Consider the following 23,779-nt stretch of genomic DNA (forward strand, 5'->3'; position numbering starts at 1 on the left):
AACCATGGATGGCGATCGTGGCTCAAGAGTTGGGAGTTCGCCTTGTAATAGGACGGTTGCCGGTTCGAGCCCCGGCTTGGACAGTCTCGGTCGTTGTGTCCTTGGGCAAGACACTTCACCCGTTGCCTACTGGTGGTGGTCAGAGGGCCCGGTGGCGCCAGTGTCCGGCAGCCTCGTCTCTGTCAGTGCGCCCCAGGGTGGCTGTGGCTACAATGTAGCTTGCCATCACCAGTGTGTGAATGTGTGTGTGAATGGCTGGATATGTAAAGCGCTTTGGGGTCCTTAGGGACTAGAAAAGCGCTATATAAATACAGGCCATTTACCATGGATGGGAGAAGTGAGTAAGTTCCTCTTGTTTAAAGGCACCTGTCAAAAGGCTGGGGTATATTAGGTAGGGAGCAAACAGGAAAGATAGCAGTGTAAGGATGTGAGTAACTTTGACAAGGGCAAACGTGTGACATGATGAATGGCACAGTGTTCCTACAAAAGTGGTTTAAGAAAGGACAACATAGTGGTAGTACAATCATGGGTGTGCAAGGCACAATGAAACATGGTTTCACTCAAATAGAAGAGTTTTTGTAACACAAATAGATGGAAACCTTACCTTTCAGAGTACCGACATTTGTCAAGTATGAGATATTTGTTGAACGTCTAAGTGCAGAACATAGTAACTCAGAACGAGTCTTTAATGGTGATTGTTCGCTACTCAGGATCAAACAGGGAATGAAACACGGCAATCAAAATACTAGACATTGCCAGAAAATACAGAATCACTGGGAGATACAAGTACACCAAGAAACTTTGTGGTAAGTTATACAGAACTGGGGTGTACACAGTCATGACAGATGAGGGCAACAACGAACAAGGCTATAAGGTAATCAGAGAAATGGATAACATCAGGGAAACTCAGCTGAAACCAGTCATGGAAGATGAGACACAGGAAACAAAACTAAAGACTAACAAAATAAATTCAGAAAGTAACTGAACACGGGTACATCTAACACCGAAACATTGACTTTCTGCGCAGAATACAGGAGGTCAGGAAAATAAACTCAGGGAATCAACTAAAAGGATAACTATAATTGCAAAAGAAAACACAATCTAACTGAGAATGGGAATAACATCATGGAAATAAGGTTAGAATATGAAACTCCAAATGACAGGAACAAGTAAGAAAATAAGCAGATTCCTTGATGGCGGGGGCCTCAAAAAAAGTTTGAGGAACATGATAAGAAGTTCTCATTTGATAAGGCCTCAGTTCCACACATCTGGAGGATGTAAAAACAAGTAATCCATGACAACTTGACCCCACAGTTTCCAGGACTTAAAGGATGTGCTGTTTAAGTGCTGGTGTCTAATACCACAAGAAACTTTCAGAGGTCTTGGGGAATCCATGCCTGAATGGGTTAGGACTATTTTGGCGACTTTGAGGAGGACCAGCACCACATTAAAGTTTGTGGTGGTAATGTTGCGGCTGATTGACTGGTGTGGTTAGACAGCTCTCTCATCTATCAATGCTGTGAGCAAGTGTTTGAACCGTAATGCAATTCTCCACTTTCTTTCATAACCTTTTGGTTCTGTCTCTGGATGTTACCCACTCCAGGGAAAAACTGTTGATGTCTTTGATGCTGCGAATCCGTGATGCATTTCTTCCTCGGCTTTGAAGGAATGAAGGCATTTGAAGTGAAGAACTCCTGTGCTGCCTCGTCACGTATCTTTAGATTTGTTTTTTTATTCAGCCTAGCACAGACTAACACAGCAAATGTTTCCCATTTTGCTGTTACAGTTAATCCTGAATTAACTCCTCCTCCCTCTCCTGTGTTTGAAGAGGGAGGGGGAACAGAAATCTTTGAGGATACAAAAGAAGCCATGCATCCACGCCAGGTTTCATGGCTGTGCTCTACAAACAGAGTGTGAGATGGGAAGAATATTATACTGTCTTTCCACTGATTTCTTTTCAAACATCCCAGGTTGCATCTTTTTTGGCTTCAGATTTATTGGTAATCTCAAGGCATTTGCAGTATTTTAGAGAGAAGATCAATAATTCCTCTACATGCAAGCACCTTGTGACAGTGGGGAGGACACCCAGTGATGATGGTTCTCTGCTTCAGCAGGTTAAGGTAGTGAGGAGTAGAAATGGGTAGAGAGGAGAGCAAAGGGAAAGCTGTGCATTTAAGGTAGCCACACTATTGGATGAGCATCTCTGACAGTGCTGTGTTGCTGTTGTTCCGACATCATAAATGATGTCGTTCTGGAAACAAGGTTATTAGAGTTCACTTAGACTAAATGAAAAACAAATGCAACATTGTTCAAAGCTTCTTCAGACTGACATATACCACCCTGGTCATTCTACCTATAACAAACACATTTTTAGCAAGTGAATCAAATAGATAAAAATCAAATGCAATTTAAAAAAAAGAAGAAAAAAAAAGGCAAACCCACACTAAATGACACTAAAGTAAAATGAAAACAGCAGATTTCCAGGAAGAGCACAGCAACTGACCAATCATGCTTTCATGATGTAATCACTTTGAGACTAAGTTTTCCTACATGGCCCTGGAGTAAGATCAGACTGCAGCACACAGTTAATGACTATATTTTCGTCATGGTTGTTATTAACAATATTACATTTTACCACTTCTGTCAGAATATGCTGCTGTTCTTTTAAGCTGAATACAAACGCCTGTGCTTTTGAGCACTATCATGTTCAGTGGGGTTTGAAAGCGTGCGACCAGCATGGCACTAAAGCTACACTACAATTATCAGGAGACAAGGGAGCAAAAACTAACATAACAAATACAAAGCAAAACTTTTTGCTACAAAAATAGTATGTTACGCCTTCCCAACTGATTCAACTAAAGACATTGAAACAAATGATGTGTTTTTGCAACAGGATGTTAGTAACAAAGTGCCTAAAGATTAAATTTAAAATTAGTTCTTCGCTAAGTTGTGTGTTCTGTCAAGAAAACATTGGTTCATCTCTTGATGCTAGAATGAGTCATAGGTCAGTCATAGGTTAAATCAATGTGTTTTTCTGAAACAACAGAGCATAGTAAAGCATCCCAAAAAATACATGTTGCAAAATGTAATAAATTCCTTCTTCAGAAAGCTAAAGTTATAAATGTCAATGGTATTGTAATAAAAAAACATATTTATATTAAGCAGGGCTGTCAAACTCATTTAAAATTGTGGTTCAGGCACAGCCCACTCTCATCTTAAGTGGACCTGACCAGTGAAACTTCATGACAAATGTGTAAAATTACAAAAAATTGTTCTAACAGTTCATTATACAGACTGTCCTATAATAAACTTAAAGTTTTTGTTTATTTACCATGGACTCACTAGTAATGGAAAAACGGGGAACTTTCCTGTAATTTAATTGTTTATCTGTTAGTTGCAGTGGGACAGGCAGTTAAAAAAAATCTATGCACGCCTCCACATTTTTTTAAAGCTGTCCGTTGGTCCAGATTTGGAGCCTTTGCCCGATCAATTCTGGCCCCTGAGCCTTACATTTGCCCTAAAGCTCAAATGACATATAATGTAATTTAATTTACCAAATGATGTATTCTTTATGAAAAAATGATACCGCCATTAAAGGATTACACTGCTATTTTAACTGTACTTAAAGACTGCTTTATAGTTTGTTTGTGTTTTTTTAATTCGAGCGTTACATTCACGCTGCGACTTGCGTCAGAAACTACTTCCGGTGTCCACGTAAGGTAGGCATCAGGCGTAAACAGTGTAAGTATCGTGCTATATAGTAAGTGTATAGCATCTGGCAGGGCTAGTGTAGCCTCAGAACGGCTCCTACACTAATCTTATGTTTTATCCAGGGCAAAGACGTAATTGTTTTGTTGCGGTGTGCTCTGTCTTCGCCATGTTTTTTCACGCAGGATGTCTTCGTAGTTTGCTATGGACCGGCTGTCGAAGGTCATTCTCACTTGTTTGACTATAGCAACTAGCTGTCGATCTGAAGAATCACCCCCACACCAAATTTATAAAGAAATATTCCTCTGTTTGGTAACGTAAGCAAATAATACTACATGGGTGGACAACATTGCCCGCTCCCAGGAGCTCATAATTCTTGTTAATTCACTCCCGCATGCTGCATGCTTTACCGTCTGTCATCATAACTTCCCGTGATTTAACATGAAATTAATTTTAAATGACTTTCTCATTAACAAATTCACCTATTCGCGGCCTCTTGATCAAAAGGATCCTTCTGAAAAATTCGGCATACTTAATATAAATTAACTTTACATTATTGCTTTAAATATCAGTCTTTATCCCCGGCGTGCCGGCTGTTATCAGCGTTAGCAAACGCTACCTATACAGTCTTAACTCGATTAAGCGGTGGTAGCTAGGCATAAGAAACGATAAAAATGGCACTAAAAGATATGCCGATTATAAAAGAAGGCGGTCACTTTTCATTTAACATACAGAGCCACGTTTTATGGAGCGTTGTTAGTTTGTTATTGCCGTGCCGCCGGCTCAGTGTTGCCAGATCCTGATGGTGTTTGGCTTGTCTTGCCCAGTGCCAATGAGAAGCGAGTGCAGTGCTAATCCTGGATTACCAAGCGCACGAACCTTACTGCAGTTTAAGACCAGCGGCACAAGTGAATATTAAAATTGACCTACAGTAAACATGGTTATAATCAGAGCAGCAGTTATCCTTCAGTTAGATCTTATTTTGATGGCTCTGATATGTCCTCTCTTCGTCTCTTCCTTTCATATCTTCAGCTTCGTCTATGGACCTCTGCCTGCTTCTTGTGTGTCAGTTAATTCCACTTGATTCACAAGATCAGCACTGGACCAGTTGCCTCAAACACTGCATTTTATAATCATGTGAGTGTGATTTTTCTTTTCCAGAATGGGGAATTTAACCTCCTCCCATCCAAGGGGTCTGTCCAGCACTGCCTGTTTACAGTACGTTCAGGTAAGACCTGCTACATACAAGCAGTTTGTTACTTTGCTGGGTATGGTAGCGTGCAGTGGGTCTTTGTGTAACTTGTTTTCAGTTGTGCAGGTCTCACAGGCTTATGTATTTTTTTATGGATGCACAACCATGACATATTCTGTCTGATTCAATACATGTTTTACCTGAAGACTTTTGAATTAAACATATGTCATGCAGCACACCTAGAAGTGACATGTGTGAATACACGTGTTCACAAACAAATATAAATAAATCTGTGACAAGGCCCTGTAATGTTTCAGGGGTATGCCCATCTACTGTAGACTGCATGAAAATGGGTGTAAGGTCTGGGTCTGAAAAGTGAAGCCTTAAATCTGCATTCTTTTTAAGTGCCACCAGGGGGCGGTATGCGTGGCTACAGAAACTGAAGGTACTGCAGAAATTTATGAGGAAAACTGGCTCTAATTTAGTAAATTATGGTCATTCATCTTGTGCGGCTGCATTTTACATACTTGCCTCTAGTATAGGTGTTATATCGGTCCATTACACAGTAGTCAGTCAACAAATCTTTCCATTAAATGACCTGAGTGTGATTACAAAGTGCACAACTGCATGCATCAAGATGCCTTGAGGTTTTCTTGTGCACATCAGTTTTACACTTCTCCAGATCAGTCGCTCTGTGGTATCAGAGCATGTCATCTTGTCAGTGGCATGTTTAACTTTGAAGGCGGTCTGCTTATGAGTGGAGGTGACATCCTAAAATCCATTAAGACACCACCGACTCATCAATAATTAGAAATGTGTTTTAGCCACATGAAGAATGAGCAATCTTTTAGAAACTTCTTAACTTTAAAACAAAGTCTTGTGCATTCAAATTGACTGCATCCTTAAACTTAAAGGCCTTTGCATTCAGGTGTTCCAAACAGGCAAAAATTCAAATAAAACTGGTGGTTAATCAGAATTCTTTCTACATCTGTTGACTATATTCCAGCTAAAGCTATAGATCTGTGGTTACTGACGTTACCTCCTTTACCAGCTTACCCTAAAGTGAGTAGAGCAGACAACACTCTGGTGATGAATCATCAATCTGCTAGAAAGAATGCAAAGAGGAGGAGCCGTCGTCATGCTGGTGTAGAAATGTGCTTGTTGCCCTCAAAAAGGAAGCCGTGAAACTTCCACCATAATTCTGCAATTGGGTCTCTGCCCGAAGTGGAGATAAAATCCTTCTCGCCCTTCACCAACTTGATTCCTGCTATGCTGAAGCTGTTTCTGGACTCCACACTCATAACTAAGTATTCTAATTGTGTCTGCCCTTTCAGGATGTGGTGTCACAGAACTGTGTTGTGATATTTTCCAAGACCACCTGCCCATATTGTAAAATGGCCAAAAACGTCTTCAACGAAATTGGCGCAACCTACAAAGTGATCGAACTGGATGAGCACAATGACGGGCGGAGTCTGCAAGAGGCCCTAGCTCAGATGACCGGTGCCAGGACGGTAAGAAGGACCTCACCTTCGTGTGCTTTTTTTTTTTTTTAAGTAGAAGAAGAATCAAAACACACATCTCTGACAGCTTGTTTGTTCTGGCAGCTCTGCCTTCAAGTTAAATTTAGGTGGAGTTAACAAGCATCTTTGTTGGGGTTGCAGCCAAGATTGAGGACTTTATAGGCGCTCAGAATAGCTGACTCTGAGTCAGGATGAATCCCCATAGCAAGTCCCATCTTTTTACATCATAGCCTTTGCTCTGTTGCTCTTTAGTCACTTTCCAATATGCGAGAGTTCTGAAAACATGGAAACGAGGAAGGCTGTCCGCACATGAACACTGTGCATTAAAACAATGAAGCTGAAAAACACATACATAGGCCGTCTGCTTTACCTTCAGGTGTATGCCACTGCAGCCTTGCTCATGTTCCCTGGCCTCAGCTTGAAAGCTGTGAAAGTTGATAATGAATTTTATAATTCAAAATAGGAGCATCTCGACTCAGGGTCGCTGTTAGGGTATGTATTTGTTTTGTTTTTTATCAGAGAAGCCACGCATGTCCTTGTGCTCGTACACGTTATCTGTGAAGTGTTATCGAACCAGATGTTTCAAAGCCCATGTAACTAATAAAGAACAGCACGTAATTTAAATCACCTTGATACTTTTATAGTCTAAATATTTAATCATTACATTTTCATGGCAAATTGAACAACATCTTGCTGCCCACCATCCACAAGGGGGCAGCAGCCCACATTTAGGGGCTCATCGATTTCAACAACTATGTCAAACTTGCAGCCCCTTGGCGTGAACTAGCACCTCCAAAAAGGCCAGTCTGGACCACTGGATCCAGTATTGCTGAGCATGAGGATGTATGCTGTCTTTTTCCTTTTAATTACAAAGTATCTACTCTTTCTGTAATTCCATCCATTTTCTGCTACTTGTCCAGGTCTGGGTTGTGGGGGCAGCAGTCTAAGCACAGATGCCCAGGCCACCATCTCCCCAGCCATCTCCTTCAGCTCTTGCAGCTGAGGCATTCCCAAGCCAGCCTAGAGAGATCTAATTTCTCAAGCATTGCCCAGGTCTGCCCCAGGGCCTCCTCCCGCTTGAAAAATGCCAAACAAACTCACTTAGAAGGCATTATAGTCAGGTGTCTGAACCACCTCAGGAGTAGTGGCTGTACTGTTAGTCCTTCCTGAATAACCAGGCTCCTCACCAGGGTCAGCGATAGGGCTGAACGATATATCACATTTGCGATAATATCGCGACATGATCAAGTGCAATTTTCTAACCGCAAAGGCTGCGATTATACTCTGGACATGTCCAAATTCATGGGCTGCATCCTCCTGAGGCCGCATTTGTAGACCGATTACGTCACAGCGACGCGCCGAAGGCTGTCCAAATTACTACCATATCCCAGAATTCATAGCGCGGCCCAGCCAAACTCCAGTTTCCAGCAATGGCGGCCGCTACTAAGTTTTAAAATTACTCATACTAATCTTTCTGGGTCACAAAATAAACTTTTAACATATTTTCAGGCGAGAAAGTAGTTGTGTAAACATCAAATATCTGCTCGGTTTATCAAGATATCCCATATTTGCAAAAGTGCTTCGACGTTTTCAGAGGCGTCTGCTACCCACCAGCTCGACAGCTAGCCGGGAGCTCGAGGGTTACTGATGCGGCCGAGAACGGCACAACTCCCGGCACATCATTTTCAGATCACCGCGGAGTTTCGCTGCTCGGGTTAAACGTAATATATAAGTCACTTAGACAACCTAAAAATGTTATTGTTGGGCTTTTTTCAGTGTTTTGTTTGTTCGTGAGTAAATCGGTTTGGCTGAGATTAAAGTTATTAGATTAGATAAAATAAAACTTTATTAATCCCCCGGGTGGGTTCCTCCTTGGTTTTCACACAGCTGACTAAACGTCAAACAGAAAACTTATTAAACAGAAGTATGAGACAGTCGAGAATTTACACCAGTGTCTGGTTATATTTTAGATAGCAAGAAGCAGACGGCCGAGTTTATTAAACTCCACCGAGACAGCGGTGACGCTAATCAGAAGGCTAGACCGTCCAATTTCACGCCTTTAAATTTTAAAGGCATGTTTGTGTGTGTGTTTATACAATTGCTATTATGTTTGCACTTTATGTGTAATGTTACTGACTGCAGAGATCAGTAAGATGTGTGTATTTTTTATTTATTAGCTTTATTTATTTAATATTATTTTTTAATTGAATGACTGTCTAGTAGTTCACAGATGTCGAAAAACTGAGTGTGGTAAAGCCACTGATTTTTTTTATGTATATTTCTGCAATCTGCACATTGTACTGACTTTCATTTTAATGTTTACACCAGGGTTCCTTGTCAGCACTTTATGCTCAGATGTTTGTAAGCTAAAAATAAACTATTGTGTATGTTCAAATATACTGTTGTGATTGAAGAAGTTAAATAAAAATGTCAGTCATCAATTCATGCATCACCTCATGTCATCATAACAGAGGTCTGTCTTCCAGGAAAGAACAGTTTAAAATTAATGTAATATAGTATTGGCCATACTATATGATGTATTGCTTGTCTTTGTTTAATAATACAGAAGACAAAGACCTTAAAAAATAATCGCATATCGCATCGCAATCGCAATATTGGGGCAAAAAATCGCAATTAGATTATTTTCCATAATCGTTCAGCCCTAGTCAGCGAGCCCTTGGAGGTGGCCCATTTCCTCTACTTGTATTCTTTAGATCACTAGCTGCTCCTACTTTAAGTTGTAAAAATTCATTAACAGCTCACACAGCTGTCAAGTTGGGGCCAAGAAAGAACACAAACAAACCTGGAGCTACAAATAGACTGTGTGTGGGTCTTGAATGCAAGGACAGATTGGAGATGTGAGATGGCACATGAAACTTGGGGGAAAAAACCTAACCTAATCTGAAATCGTTGATCATTAGCAACTCATTCATAGCATGCTAAAGTCTGTATCCCCCTGACACCCTCCCCCCTCTTTTTTTCTCTGTTTAGGTCCCAAGAGTCTTTGTCAATGGCCATTGCATTGGGGGCGGGTCTGATACCAAACAGCTCCATCAGCAAGGAAAGCTGGTGCCTCTGATCGAGCAGTGTGCTTCCTGCTGTGCTGCCACAGGCTCTGAAGGCTCAGGCGCCAGACAGTTTGAGGCGGCCAAATGACTAACCGTTCTTACGGTTTTTATCAATGCACCACTTATCACATGTTTGCTTGAGCTCATGGTACAAGGTGTACATTGCTTGAGCATGACTATAGTATTTATGCATCAAAGTGCGGTGGATACTTGATGTAAAAATACATTTTCATCCAGGGATGTACATTATTATGATAATGATGATGATATTGTTTTTAATATTATTGTTATGGCCTCTGTGTAAAGCGTGGGATTGCTGTATTACTCGTACAGCACTTGTACATGTTTGTTTTATTGAACAATATTACACTTCACTGAACTGTGAACATCTTGATGTATTGATTCTACCTTAGCCGTTGGTTTTTATTTCAGGTAACTTTTCATATTTTGCAAGAGCAAAAGAGGTACACTTTGTAAAAATATGCAGAGTATTGTGCTGTTATTTGCATAAAATGTGAATAAATTTAGTAATTTGTGTATTTTTTTTGCAGTTGTCCTATTGCTTTCTACCACCCCTAAGCAGTCGCGGGGGATTGCTGCCCGTTCCTGGTTCTGCCAGGGGTTTCTTCCTGTTAAAAGGTTTTTTTTTCCTTCCTACTGTCCCCAAGTACTTGCTAAAAGAGGGGGTAATTGATTTTTGAGGTTTTCACTGTATTATTGTAGGGTATTTTCCTTATAGTAGAAAGTGCCTTGAGGCGACTGCTCTTATGATTTTTGCTATTTAAATAAAACACAATTGAACTGAAGTAGACTGATAAGAAATCCTGTTACAAATATACGCATTATGCACAATCTTTAGGTCACGCCAACATTAAGAAGTTCCTGAATCTTTGACTTTAGAGCTAGACATTGAATTCATTAAATTAGTAAATAATAATTACTACAAAAAATAGAGTGAATAATGATTTTCACATATTAAATATGAAGGAAATTCCGTTATAAAGTCGCAATGTGTCCCTTCTACAAAGGGCGCTCCATATGTCAATGCTTCACCTCACATGAGGGCGGGTACTGGTTGCCTTGCCGGGAGAAAGAGATTGTTTTTATTATTTCTATATTTGTTTTTATGCATTTATTTTTTTTAAACAATGTAGTCACGGATGTTGTTAATAGGATGTTAGTAATCGAATTTTTTTTTTCTTCTTTGCCAATTACACCATTCCCGTGCGTTGTACGCTGTGAAACAAAACGCGCGCAACCATCGCGTCCACATTGCGCCGCATCACGGTGAGGTCATTGTCGTGCTGCGGTTAAATTAGCCTGGCTAACGGGAGCAGTGCACTGCTAAGCTATTAGCATTTCGTTTATGTGTGCTGTAGGCTGAATAAGTAACAGTGTGAAGGATGTCTGGAAGTGCAGGAGAGTGGTGTCTCATGGAGAGCGACCCCGGGGTTTTCACGGAGCTCATAAAAGGTTTCGGTGAGTGACTCGTAGGGTGACGCTAGCGGCTCATTGAATGTAACGTGGCTGTCTCGACAAGCTAGCTAGGTGGTTAACTGGATACAATAAAGCTAACAATAGCTTCCAAATTGCTACTTCTTACTTTTGTATTGCAACAGGAAAATTTTTTTACATACTGTGCATCTTTATTACACCTTAATGTTGAATGATTTGCTTGTAATAATTGGGTTGCTACTTTAATTGGGCGAGCTAAATAGCTAGCATTACTCAGCGTTCAAAACAACGCGCGTGAAAGCAACCCCTTTGACATGTGTCGTGCATTCTCAGCTGTCAGACTACAAATGCTTTCTCTCCGTTAGTTAATGGTTACTTGAACGGTAATTAGCAATGTAAATAAATGTTCGCTGCTTCACTTGTCATTGTCAGGCTGCAGAGGAGCCCAGGTTGAAGAGATATGGAGTATGGAGCCAGAGAACTTTGAAAACTTGAAGTATGTTCATCTACACCTCTTATCTTGCATGCCTCTGCTAAAGACAGGTCTTTTTAATGTATGTGTTTTGTTACAGACCCGTTCACGGGTTGATTTTCCTGTTTAAGTGGCAGCCTGGTGAAGAGCCAGCAGGATCAATTGTCCAGGATTCAAGACTTGATCACATCTTCTTTGCCAAGCAGGTACTCTTAGCATTACAATTAATGTCCCTGTGTTCATTTAGATGCATTTGACTCACTATCTTCACTGCAGAAGCAATGCATTTTCCAGTTAGTTAGTGTTGGTGGCGCTTACCAGACGAGAAATGAAGTGGCTCTGCAAAAGGCTCTAGTTCATTCACATTGGAAAATGAGTGAGATAATAAATTGCAGCACATCTTACTTGGCTGGATAAATCTCACTAAGCCCACACCAAAGGATGCTGCTCCTCAGTGTAAAAAAAAAATAAATAAATAAATAAATAAATTAAAAAAAAAAAAAAAAAAAAAATATATATATATATATATATATATATATATATATCTTGAGATACCTGATCTGCAGAAAATGTTTAAAGTTATATTTTTTTGTTAAATGTTTATGTTCATTATGTTTATGATCAACATGCAGATCCCACTTCCAGTCTCGTGTCATAGTTTGTTTTTAATTGGTCTATTTATTTTGTGCCTCTCTGATCTGTGTGTTTCCAGGTCATTAACAACGCTTGTGCCACCCAGGCCATCATCAGTGTTTTGCTCAACTGCTCTCATCCTGACATGTTGCTCGGCGATACGCTGACGGAGTTCAGAGAGTTTTCACAGAGTTTTGATGCAGCTGTACGTCAATGGTATTTTTGTCTCAAATCCAAATTTAAAAAATAAATAAAAAAGGAAGGGGAAAAATCTAACCGAAAAATAGATTTCAAGACATTTTATTATTTTATACATTTTATGAGATGACTCAGCCATCTGTCCTTCAGATTGTCATGAGAACCATACTGACTCAGTATAGTTTGGTTTTTTTGTTGTTGTTGTTGTTTTAGGGTTGTTTTTTTTTATCGCATAAAGAGGAAAAAAGAAAACATTTTCAGCAGCATTGTAGTGTAGCGGTTAGCACTGTTGCCTCACAGCAAGCTAGTCCTAGGTTTGAACAGCCATCGTGCACCCAGGGCTTTTTGGTGTGGAGCTCTTTTTTCTGTGCAAGTTCTCCCCTGGCGCCCTGGTTTCCTCCCACAGTTCAAAGGCATGTGTGGGTTTGGGTCATGTGTGATTCTAAATTGGCAGTAAGTGGGAATGTGAGCGTAAATGATTGTCAGTCTTGTGACAGTCTGGTGACCTGTCCTGGGCATAGATAGCTTTTTAGCTAGCCTTTCACACTATGAGAGCCGGGATAAGCAAATATTTTTGTTGGGAAGCCTTAGCTACTCGAAGCACTTAAGACTACAAGCCACATTTTACCCATGTATACATCGGTTTGCACTCTAGACTCTGAGCGCTCACACCCATGCATGTCTGTGGATTGTGGGGGGAAAATGAATACCCAACCACACTGAGAAGATGCAGACTCCACAAAGAGAAATCCCAGCTAATCCACAGACTAGATTAGGAGTTATTCATGGACCACAGCAGTATTCTTGGGCAAGATTCATTTATTGGAGTCTTAGTGTTGGATAGAAAGAACATAGACAAGGGAAAGAAACACTTGTAGAATGAGACATGTTGTATAAAACACTCAAGTTGAGTATAAAAGTGCTACATAAGAACCAGTCCATTTACCATTTTAAAGATGTTAACTCATTAGCCTGTATCATTGTCAAAGTTCATGCATTTGTAACAAAGATCAGTTCAAAATTCAACGAGATCTGAGGATTATGTTTTTAATTGTATACGGACCTCGACCTCTATAGACAGACATGGGAAGGCTCGGCGGCTCCGCAATCATGTTGACACATTGTTCTAATGAACAGTAGCATCAGTCGGTTTATTATATGTACTATACGTTGGTAGCAGTCAGTAATATAATAATTTACTGTAATGACTTGTTAACAAGCTATTTAAACACATGATGAGAAAAGAATTAAGTGGTGTCTTGTGACGACCCGTAAAATCAGCATCTTCTCCTCTCCTCAGATGAAAGGTTTGGCTCTCAGCAACTCAGAAGTGATCCGACAAGTTCACAACAGCTTTGCCAGGTGAGGCTCTGCTCCTGTCATTTCCAGCTGGGGAAGATGAAAAATAAAAGAGATTGGTCGATTTGTTTGTCAGTGGACGAGTGTGCCTTTTTTGTAAGACGGGCAAATGTGAGAGTCACTTCTGTTCTGTCCTGCATCCTCGCTTGCTCGATAATTTGTGTATGAGGTTTTTTGTAATTGTGTTTTTTGCGTTTGCAGACAGCAAATGTTTGAATTTGATGCAAAGTCTTCGGCGAAGGACGAGGACGCATTCCACTTTGTGAGCTACGTTCCTGTAAATGGCAGGCTATATGAGCTGGACGGGCTTCGAGAGGGGCCGATCGACCTGGGTAAGCAGAAAAATGTCCTTTGTTATTTTTTTCATTATGGTTTTAATAGCTTAGTACAAACTGACAGTTTAATGTTTAAAGTCCCTCGGTGTGCAGCCCTGCTGTGCACAGCTGATTTTTGTCTTCTTGGCTGTGCTCCATTCCTCATAAAGCTGCCTGTTTTTTATGATGATGTAGAGTGCGTGCTTGGGGTTAGTGCAGGTGTCAGTGTATGCGCTATTATTATTATTTTTTTCCTGTTTTTTGTCACCAGGTGCATGCAACCAGGATGACTGGATCAGCGCAGTCCGCCCTGTGATTGAGAAAAGAATACAGAAGTAAACATTGTGTGTTGTACATGTATTTCACGAACGGCTTGCGTTAACCAGATACTTTGTAATTACACGTCATTGTTTCCTTCTTCAGGTACAGTGAGGGAGAGATCCGGTTCAACCTAATGGCCATCGTGTCTGACAGAAAAATGATATATGAGAGGAAAATTGCGGAGCTCCAGGCCCAGCTTACTGAGGTGAGAGGCAGTGAAAGGGGTTGAATCCAGTGAAGATGTGACAGAGAATCATTTTTTATTCTGTTGCTTTCTGCCTCTGAGGCAACCTGTATAATGCGTCAGCAGCTTTCAAAAGTTGGAGATCATAAAGCTCTGCTACACTGGAAGTGAAGAGAAAGAAAGAAATGAGGCAAGAAATGTTTTGTGGACTTCATCTATTCCTTTTTTCTTTTTTTTTTCCCATAAGTAATACGATGGGTCAGAGAGGGACTCTGTTGTCTGTCATGTTGATGGACAGGGTTGTAAAAATTCTGTCATCTCATTTAACTTAATAACATTGCAATTTCAAACCCAGCTGAACCAAAATAACATGCAGAACAGAGTCCGTTTATGGGGATATGTAACCGAAACAGACTGCACATGTGTCATGTTGTCAATACAACAGGCAAAAATGGACTGAAGCACGGTGCTTGCTTGAATATAAACAAATATAGCAGGGATGTTGCTGCAGAGGAAATTAGGGGTTGGCGGTATAAACGGTATACGGTAGAAACGATATAAATTTGGCCAATGGTAGAGATTTTTACTATACCACTCTACCGCGATTAGGGATGGGTATTGATAAGATTTTAACGATTCCGATTCCATTTTCGATTCTGTTTAACGATTCGATTCCTTATCGATTCTCTTATCGATTCTTTTTTTTTTTTTAAAGGAGAACACTAAAGTCGATTAGCTTAGAACTGTGTTTTATATCTTCTCTTTGAACAAGATAGAAATTTAGGAGTAACATGGCCTTACAAACCCAACAGTGAGATCTTAAGAGATCCAGCCTACGGCTCTTCAATGGGGTGTCACAGGGTCCCCAGGAAAAAAATGTATATGTAAAATAATAAAATAAATATTCTCCTGTAGCAATAACAAAGTTTAACATAAATTATTCTGTAGCAATTACACAAGAATATCCAGTAATGTCCTGCCTACAATTAAACACATTCACTTACCAAAGTGAAATCGGGGGCATCTGCTGTGGCAAATGGGTGCAAGCCTTTGACCACAAACTTGGTCACTGCTCGGTGACATTCGTCTACGCTACCGTAGCAGTCTACGCTACCGGTAGACTGCAGCGAGAACTGCCAGCATCTGAGCCAGACTCTGTCTCTCTCATCATGGTTATCTAAATGCAACGCACAGTAATAGCAGGTTTTGTAATAAGGTAAATCGCGCTAACATAATATGCAATGCTAATTGATTAGTTACCTGCAGTATTAACGGGAGAGGACGTGGAAACGCTACCGCTGCTGCTGGGTTGAGCTTCGCTAGTCCGGAGCGGATCAAAAACACGACATTCGTTGAAAGCAATCGCGTGTTTTTTGAGCAAATGCTTTTGCATGTTCGTAGTGTTTCCTCCCTTTGATGAAATCTCTACTTTGCAAGTATTGCACGTTGCCCTCTTGTCATCCTTTCTCATAAAGTGTAACCAAACTTTTGAGCGTTTGTGCCGCTCAGGCGCCGTGTTTCCTACTGGGTAAAAGACGCTACTCAACGTGATGACGTCATTCGGGGCGAATCGTTTTTAAAAGTGGCAAACGATTCCAAGGAATTGAAACAGTGGGAACCGGTTCTCAACAAGAACCGGTTTTCGATACCCATCCCTAACCGCGATAGCGCATGTTGATGGTGTCATCAAGCTGCGCCTGTTTTGGTCGAAAGCATCGCAGCGGCTGCAAACAACATCATCTGCAAATTATGCCGGGCGACAGTCATAGCAAAGACACAAAGCACTTTTGGAATATGAGGAAAGCCAAAAACTGCGCTTCCTCCACTTCCCTACCATTGATTCATTAATGCTGAATTCTCTTGCAGCCGCTCTATTCCCGTGTTGTTGCAGTATATTAATGACTAACCTCGTTTTTTTGGATGGATTATCTCAGTTGTTCTCCTGACTGAAGTTTGGTCCGTTTATAGCCCCTAACCACCAGAAACCCTCACGTTTACTTTTATCGAGTGGAAAAAACTTAGCGTTCATCCTCCAGCTTCACTGTGCTAATGTTATGCTAACATAGCTGTGTCGCTAGCGATCACGTAGGACATCATTATATACCATCTAGCCCAACTTCAGTAACCCTACAAATGTCACTGCTTAGTTTTCTGTCTTCATTTATGTTGGAAGTGATAGCAGAGCTGTACGTTTTAATTTTTTCAAATATCTCTCAGTCAGAACATGGCATACAGTGGGGCAAAAAAGTATTTAGTCAGCCACCGATTGTGCAAGTTCCCCCACTTAAAATGATGACAGAGGTCAGTAATTTGCACCAGAGGTACACTTCAACTGTGAGAGACAGAATGTGAAAAAAAAATCCATGAATTCACATGGTAGGATTTGTAAAGAATTTATTCGTAAATTAGGGTGGAAAATAAGTATTTGGTTACCTCAAACAAGGAAAATCTCTGGCTCTCACAGACCTGTAACGTCTTCTGTAAGAAGCTTTTCTGCCCCCCACTCGTTACCTGTATGAATGGCACCTGTTTGAACTCATCATCTGTATAAAAGACACCTGTCCACAGCCTCAAACAGTCAGACTCCAAACTCCGCCATGGCCAAGACCAAAGAGCTTTCGAAGGACACCAGGAAAAGTATTGTAGACCTGCACCAGACTGGGAAGAGTGAATCTACAATAGGCAAGCAGCTTGGTGTGAAAAAATCAACTGTGGGAGCAATCATCAGAAAATGGAAGACATACAAGACCACTGATAATCTCCCTCGATCTGGGGCTCCACGCAAGATCTCATCCCGTGGGGTCAAAATGATCATGAGAACGGTGAGCAAAGATCCCAGAACCACACGGGGGGACCTGGTGAATGACCTGCAGAGAGCTGGGACCAAAGTAACAAAGGTCACCATCAGTAACACACTACAACGGCAGGGAATCAAATCCCGCAGTGCCAGACGTGTTCCGCTGCTGAAGCCAGTGCATGTCCAGGCCCGTCTGAAGTTTGCCAGAGAGCACATGGATGATACAGCAGAGGATTGGGAGAATGTCATGTGGTCAGATGAAACCAAAGTAGAACTTTTTGGTATAAACTCAACTCGTCGTGTTTGGAGGAAGAAGAATACTGAGTTGCATCCCAAGAACACCATACCTACTGTGAAGCATGGGGGTGGAAACATCATGCTATGTGGCTGTTTTTCTGCCAAGGGGACAGGACGACTGAGCCGTGTTAAGGACAGAATGAATGGGGCCATGTATCGTGAGATTTTGAGCCAAAACCTCCTTCCATCAGTGAGAACTTTGAAGATGAAACGAGGCTGGGTCTTCCAACATGACAATGATCCAAAACACACCGCCCGGGCAACAAAGGAGTGGCTCCGTAAGAAGCATTTGAAAGTCCTGGAGTGGCCTAGCCAGTCTCCAGACCTCAACCCCATAGAAAATCTGTGGCGGGAGTTGAAAGTCCGTGTTGCTCGGCGACAGCCCCAAAACATCACTGCTCTCGAGAAGATCTGCATGGAGGAATGGGCCAAAATACCAGCTACTGTGTGTGCAAACCTGGTAAAGACCTATAGTAAACGTTTGACCTCTGTTATTGCCAACAAAGGTTATGTTACAAAGTATTGAGTTGTATTTTTGTTATTGACCAAATACTTATTTTCCACCCTGATTTACGAATAAATTCTTTACAAATCCTACCATGTGGATTCATGGATTTTTTTTCACATTCTGTCTCTCACAGTTGAAGTGTACCTCTGGTGCAAATTACTGACCTCTGTCATCATTTTAGGTGGGGGAACTTGCACAATCGGTGGCTGACTAAATACTTTTTTGCCCCACTCTATCATGTTTAGGTGGAAACTAGCGAGCTAACTTCTAACTCCGTTGAATTGAATAAATTCTGTTTTCATGGATGCCTGGATGTTAAACTTAATTGTTACACCTGGTAAAGCAGCAACGCTGATAATTTGATTAAAGATGAAATAATTTAGACAGTTTTTAACTCTCATTGATGCCCCAGTGTTCGTTTTACTGTGGGACCTGAAGCAGATGGAGTTTTGGACCCAGATTACTTCACAAGGCTCCTGACAACGACAGCCATAATGCTCCGACAATCCATCAGGTGGTGCAGCTTCGTAGCTTACCAAAGTTGTACTAAAACATTTTTGACAGATTTTTGAGTGCTGTGTACCACATAAAATCAGTTTGAGGTCAGTAAGAACAACCAGAATTCACACATAAGGCACACTGTCGATTTTTGAGAAAATTAAAGGATTTTAAATGTGCCTTATAGTGTGTAAAATACGTTATAGAGAAGAAAATAATATATCGCGATATATATCGTTACCGCACATGCTTCAAATTATACCATGATAGGGGTTTTAGGCCATATCCCCCAGCCCTAGAGGAAATTCATTTGTCCCTCTTGTTTCAAAACAGCTGCCAAATGACCTCGAGAGAGGTTCCGAGCTCCATCTGAACCAACTTTCAAATGTACACTTCAAGTTTGAACTACAAAACATTCATAGCAGGGTATACTTTATTATTATTATTATTATTATTATTATTATTATTATTATTATTATTATTATTATTAGTCCTTTATTTATACAGGTAAAAAATGTCATTGAGATTAAAAATCTCATTTTCAAGAGAGACCTGGCTTCATGGCAACGAAAGTCAAAATACACATACCACATAAGTATATAACATTTAAAACAAATACAATATCCCATACCCATTTATATTCTTAATGCGGGAACGTTCTATAGATGTCCAAACGTTTGTATGGGCTAGCAACTACCTGTGAAACAAACGTAAATTCTCAGTCTTCTCAAACAGGAAACAGACTTTTGTTGCTCCGCCTCGGTGGAAAAGCTACATGTTTAAAAGCTTTTTAAAAAACTCACTTTTTATATGAACAAATAAATTGAGATAAATGTGTAACTGTACATACTTGTGATTAATTTCAAACTGAATTTCTGTTATTACTGTGGCCGACCTGCAGTACCATCATGTCCCACCAGGGGCCCCCAACGCACACCTTAAATCAGTGCTGAAATGATGGGACTGAAGTACTGAAAACGTTTTACCTTTTGAATGAATATACAAGCAGAACGGCTGTAGAGGGGGAGAAACAACCCTGTTAGGGTTACTGTGAAACAGAAGCTCTGCGGGCCACTTTGAGGCCCATCTATGTATTAGTACATAACGACAGCCTAACAGCTTTTTAAAATGGTAAAAGGAAAAGAAGCAAGCCGCTCTGAATTAAATTTAGGCTAAAGTCCGGCTGCGGATCTCTCCGTTCACTGCTAAGTTCTCCCTTCTTCTGTGTCACTTTTCCTTTTTTGGATGTGGAGCCCAAAGCTTGGGGAACGGAGCTTTTTGCCATTTATGTGTATACAGCTGTGCTCCCCACCACTGTCGAGGTTCAGGAAAGTTGAGACGATAAGGCAGGTGATGCAAACATTCACTTTTGTATCTATATAAGCTCGACATCAGTCATCATCAATGATGAATAAAAATGAAATGCCCACTGTTCATTTTCATATTCGTCTATTTTTTTTTTCTTTGCCCCCCATTATTAATTCAAAACCACAGTGAGCCACTGAAGATGAGCAGAGAGCACCATGTGGCTCTGGCTGTGGTTCAAGACTCCTTTTAGCTGTCAGTATTTCTGCTCATTGGTTCAGGATCAGAGATTGCATCAAAAAGACAAGCGTGGAAAAGTTTTACATCGGCTGCTGGCTTACACGAGTAAAAACTAAAAGTTAACCCAACTTTTCAAACAACACAAGAACTGCATATCATCTTACAGTAATGGATACTCTGCTGAACATAACTGGCCTTTTCTCATTCCTTCTGTTTAATAGTGAGACAGTTCCTTTTTTTTAGTCTCTCTGCACAGAAATTTATTTTCTTAAAGCTTTTGAAGGCAAACATTTGTAGGAACTTGTTTCAGAAAAGGAGTTTAAGACTGTCTACGGCTGATCTTTACGCTCTGACACTGGTTGAAATGTCAAACCTTATTCCACTGCTTGATAACGTATATTAGATAAAATATTGAGTTTACATGACCTGACATGAGTGAAAGATTTCATATTTATGAAATCAATGGGATTTCATGTATATGAAAGGGGCTGCACAGATACATGAGCCAAACATGGATATCAGCTTATCAGCAAATTGCCTGACATTTATTTATCTGTTCACATTCAGTTAATGATTGGAAGTTTCACAAAATCTGTGATTTGTAAAGGGTTAAGGATTTTAAGTCCCCGCTCCCCCCTTTTTAAGAGAGAGAATCTTTGAACTTCAAATTAAAATGAAAGAGTTGGAACAAATACAACTTGGCACCTTTTGCACTGTTAGAAAGCGGCCTGTTTGTTGCTGTTTAGCTGACCTTTATTTAAATACAGTTCAGGCTAGGGCTGTGGGATATGGCCAAAATCCCGATATAAGACATCTATCATCCCGATAACGATATAAATCACAAAAATTTAACATTTTCTGTAAATTCTGTGAATCTCGGGCAGCTCGACGTGTGTGAAGTGTTTCCAGCTGGGCGTCGTGTACCTGGAGTCGAGTGTTTTAACCGATGCATGAAACGATACATTTTTAGACACGTTTGAGTCTAAGGTTTATTTTTTTAGCACCTGACGGCTATTTTATGCTTCTCATCCGTAAACATTCTGCAAACTCTTTCACGTGATTCAGTTTATTTTGAAAAGTCTCAACAGGATCTTGAGCTTTATTGTGAAAGGTTTATGTGGAAAACAAACAAGCGGACACGCGATGATGGTTTTACCATCGTTGTTGCTAACGACAACGCATAAAAACAGGCGCTTGTCTGTCTGTAGTGTGGTTATATTAAATATAAGAGAAAGAGAGAACTTTAAGAAATTAATATAGCCACTACAGTGACCATCAAAACAATGAAAAATATATTGCTGTAAACAGTTTATTTTGCGACACCACAAAACAAACGATGGCGTAAAATGAAACGATAGACGTTTTTATATCGTCATCCGATATATATCGTTATATGAACAGCCCTAGTTCAGGCTGGTCCTGCTGACTGATCAGAATAGCAGGGCGTAGGTTTGAGCTGTTTTTATTTGGGGTTTCAAAGTGGGGCCTGCCAGAGAAGAGCAGGTGTCTTAAGAGAGTGATGAAAGAAAGCTGGCCTCTCTCTGATTGAAAGCTTTAGGCCGTTGCCATGGTCCTGTGCACTGTTATGGGATGTTGCTGTAACTAACCACACCTAACATTCACAAAAGTTTTCTCAATGATGGGTGGAAGAATGTAAAAATGACTAAACATATTGTTCACTGCAGCTCATTATCTAGTGTCTTGCTTCTGTTAAGACTAATAAAATCGTTGCCTGTGTTATATTTCCATATCTTGGTGATTAAAGCCGTTTGCAGAGGTTTAGCTGCTGCGTGCGTTTCATCTACTTATCATCACCGTTTGTTCTGAGTGCAAGTATTCAGTGAGTGGACGGAAACCTTCTCCCGCCTTCTGTTTCCAGGATGAACCAATGGACACAGACCAGAGCAGCACGTTCCTCAGCTCCATCCAGTCAGAGATTGCCAAGTACCAGCTCCTTATTGAAGAAGAAAATCAGAAACTAAAAAGATATAAGGTGGGTCTCTTCTTCAGTAATAATTTCATAATGTTGCATGTGACGTGTCTTACAGAAAGCCGGTCCATGAAGAAGTAATTCTCCTTCCAGAAAGATTGGTGGATGCGCATTTTTTATTATTATTTTTCTTTCTTACAGATTGAAAATATTCGACGAAAGCACAACTACCTTCCTTTCATCATGGAGCTGTTGAAGACGCTGGCAGAGTACCAGCAGTTAATACCTTTGGTGGAGAAGGTAATTCCCCCCCCACTTTCTCCAGCTTTCCACAGCCCTGTTTACTTTGAGCAGGCGAGTGTTCTCAGAAGACTCGAGTACTTTGACATTTTAAAACATTGTTCTTTTAACAAGCACATTATTTTAATTAATAAGCCGAGTGCTGCCAGCAGGTAGCTTTTATGAGCATTGGAGGAGTGATAATGAAATACCTTTTCTTAATGTGAAGGGTCTCTGTGAATTAAGAATTCCCTTTTGAGATTTTGGTGAGGGCATTTCTTTAAGAACACGCTGATTAGTGAAACTGTGTAGAAAGCCAGACTGTAATTGGCTTTTGTGTCCACTAGGGGGCAAACTTGATTTGAAAAGTAGGCGCTGTCTTTGAGTGAAGTAATTTCTGTTTATTAATACAGGACCTTTTCATGGGAAATAACTTTTCATTTCATTAATTGATTCCAACTGGACAACAAAAACAGAAAATAAATGTGTTTATTAATCTATTTGTAACTAGAGCATATGAGTTTAATTGTTGTGACTATGATAGTTTAATGGGAAATAACCAGAGGAATTATACAAAGAAATTACATTTGAAATGAGAAGGTCCTCCGTTGCTATTAATAAAAATGTCTCTGGGTTTGTTTCCCCAGGCGAAAGAGAAACAGAGTGCCAAAAAAGCCCAGGAGGCCAAGTGAACAAGAGCACACTATGATTTATACACACACACGTCCATCCTAAACCCTACAGTCACCCCCCCCCCCCCCCCCCCCCCCCTCCCACACACACACACACACACACACACACACACTGTACCTGTCACATATGTATTAATGACCGAAGATGGTCTGCAGCACACTCTCACCATGGCAACCCATTAAACCATCCAGGACTGCCCTTCGGGTGTAGCCAAAAGACTGTCTGGCAAGGAAAAAAAGAAAAATCATGTGTCCATCAGCTCTAATGCATGCTCGAAGGAAAGCTGTTATCAAATGATGTTCTGTCTTATTTTCATAATAAAAATGTCTAGATGTTTGCGGACTGCTTGCTTTTATGGACCTGTATTATGCGTTCCCCTGATGTTTAGATGTGTCTGCAGATAGTTTACCCATCAGTGCTGTGTAGCTAAATTTCTACTAGTGGATCTTTGGCTCCATCTGGTGGTGTAGCGTTGAAATAGCAGGGCATGTATTTACTGTACTTCTTGAAGGCCGTGTATCAAGACTATTTTTTTCCAGGCTTTGTCATTTAATTAACATGGTGGCACATTCGTACTACAGCTGTTTTTCTAAAAGAGCTCCTACTTAAGCAATCAGACATTCAGATCTTTGTTTTAGAGCTGGACCTGATGGGAGGACACAATCAAGCCGCCAGGTCCTTATAAGTGCATCATCAACAATGGACTGGAAATTTAATGACGTCTGTGTGGCTTTTGGATACATTCCCATTGCAGTGTTTTGATGTTTTTTAACACTGAAGGCAAAGGATCTTCTCTTAATTTGTCAAG

The 23,779-nt window shown here is 40.6% G+C and overlaps 2 protein-coding genes across 7 annotated transcripts; both read left to right on the top strand.

The window, feature by feature from the left end:
• Window positions 1-3,687: 3,687 nt before the first annotated feature.
• glrx2 (glutaredoxin 2) lies at window positions 3,688-10,027 on the top strand. 6 transcript variants are annotated; one of them, XM_082510573.1, is made up of 4 exons: window positions 3,688-3,741; window positions 4,870-4,936; window positions 6,235-6,411; window positions 9,412-10,027. In XM_082510573.1, exons 2-4 carry the CDS (start codon window positions 4,871-4,873, stop codon window positions 9,574-9,576), a joined length of 408 nt encoding a protein of 135 aa, XP_082366699.1. In that variant the 5' UTR covers window positions 3,688-3,741; window position 4,870; the 3' UTR covers window positions 9,577-10,027. The 6 variants fall into 6 exon arrangements, with proteins under 6 accessions (XP_082366699.1, XP_082366700.1, XP_082366697.1 ...); XM_082510574.1 differs by having other exon boundaries at window positions 3,701-3,719; XM_082510571.1 differs by lacking the exon at window positions 3,688-3,741 and adding an exon at window positions 3,748-3,930.
• Window positions 10,028-10,750: 723 nt separating this feature from the next.
• uchl5 (ubiquitin carboxyl-terminal hydrolase L5) lies at window positions 10,751-23,307 on the top strand. Its single transcript, XM_082510569.1, has 11 exons — window positions 10,751-10,967; window positions 11,376-11,439; window positions 11,516-11,621; window positions 12,128-12,253; window positions 13,547-13,608; window positions 13,807-13,937; window positions 14,191-14,254; window positions 14,343-14,445; window positions 21,949-22,062; window positions 22,201-22,299; window positions 22,926-23,307. The coding sequence occupies exons 1-11, from the start codon at window positions 10,892-10,894 to the stop codon at window positions 22,968-22,970; spliced, it is 990 nt and encodes a 329-aa protein (XP_082366695.1). The 5' UTR covers window positions 10,751-10,891; the 3' UTR covers window positions 22,971-23,307.
• The last annotated feature ends 472 nt before the right edge of the window (window positions 23,308-23,779 follow it).

Source organism: Aulonocara stuartgranti (genome assembly GCF_965226115.1).
Source record: "Aulonocara stuartgranti genome assembly, chromosome: 17".
NCBI lineage: Eukaryota > Metazoa > Chordata > Actinopteri > Cichliformes > Cichlidae > Aulonocara > Aulonocara stuartgranti.

Coding starts and splice junctions, on each gene's coding strand:
- glrx2 (XM_082510570.1), top strand. CDS start 4,646: ATGGTTATAATCAGAGCAGCAGTTATCCTTCAGTTAGATCTTATTTTG. Junction 4,774..4,869: donor CCTCTGCCTGCTTCTTGTGT/GTCAGTTAATTC, acceptor TTTCTTTTCCAG/AATGGGGAATTTAACCTCCT. Junction 4,937..6,234: donor CCTGTTTACAGTACGTTCAG/GTAAGACCTGCT, acceptor CTGCCCTTTCAG/GATGTGGTGTCACAGAACTG.
- uchl5 (XM_082510569.1), top strand. CDS start 10,892: ATGTCTGGAAGTGCAGGAGAGTGGTGTCTCATGGAGAGCGACCCCGGG. Junction 14,446..21,948: donor TCCAGGCCCAGCTTACTGAG/GTGAGAGGCAGT, acceptor TTCTGTTTCCAG/GATGAACCAATGGACACAGA. Junction 22,063..22,200: donor AGAAACTAAAAAGATATAAG/GTGGGTCTCTTC, acceptor TCTTTCTTACAG/ATTGAAAATATTCGACGAAA.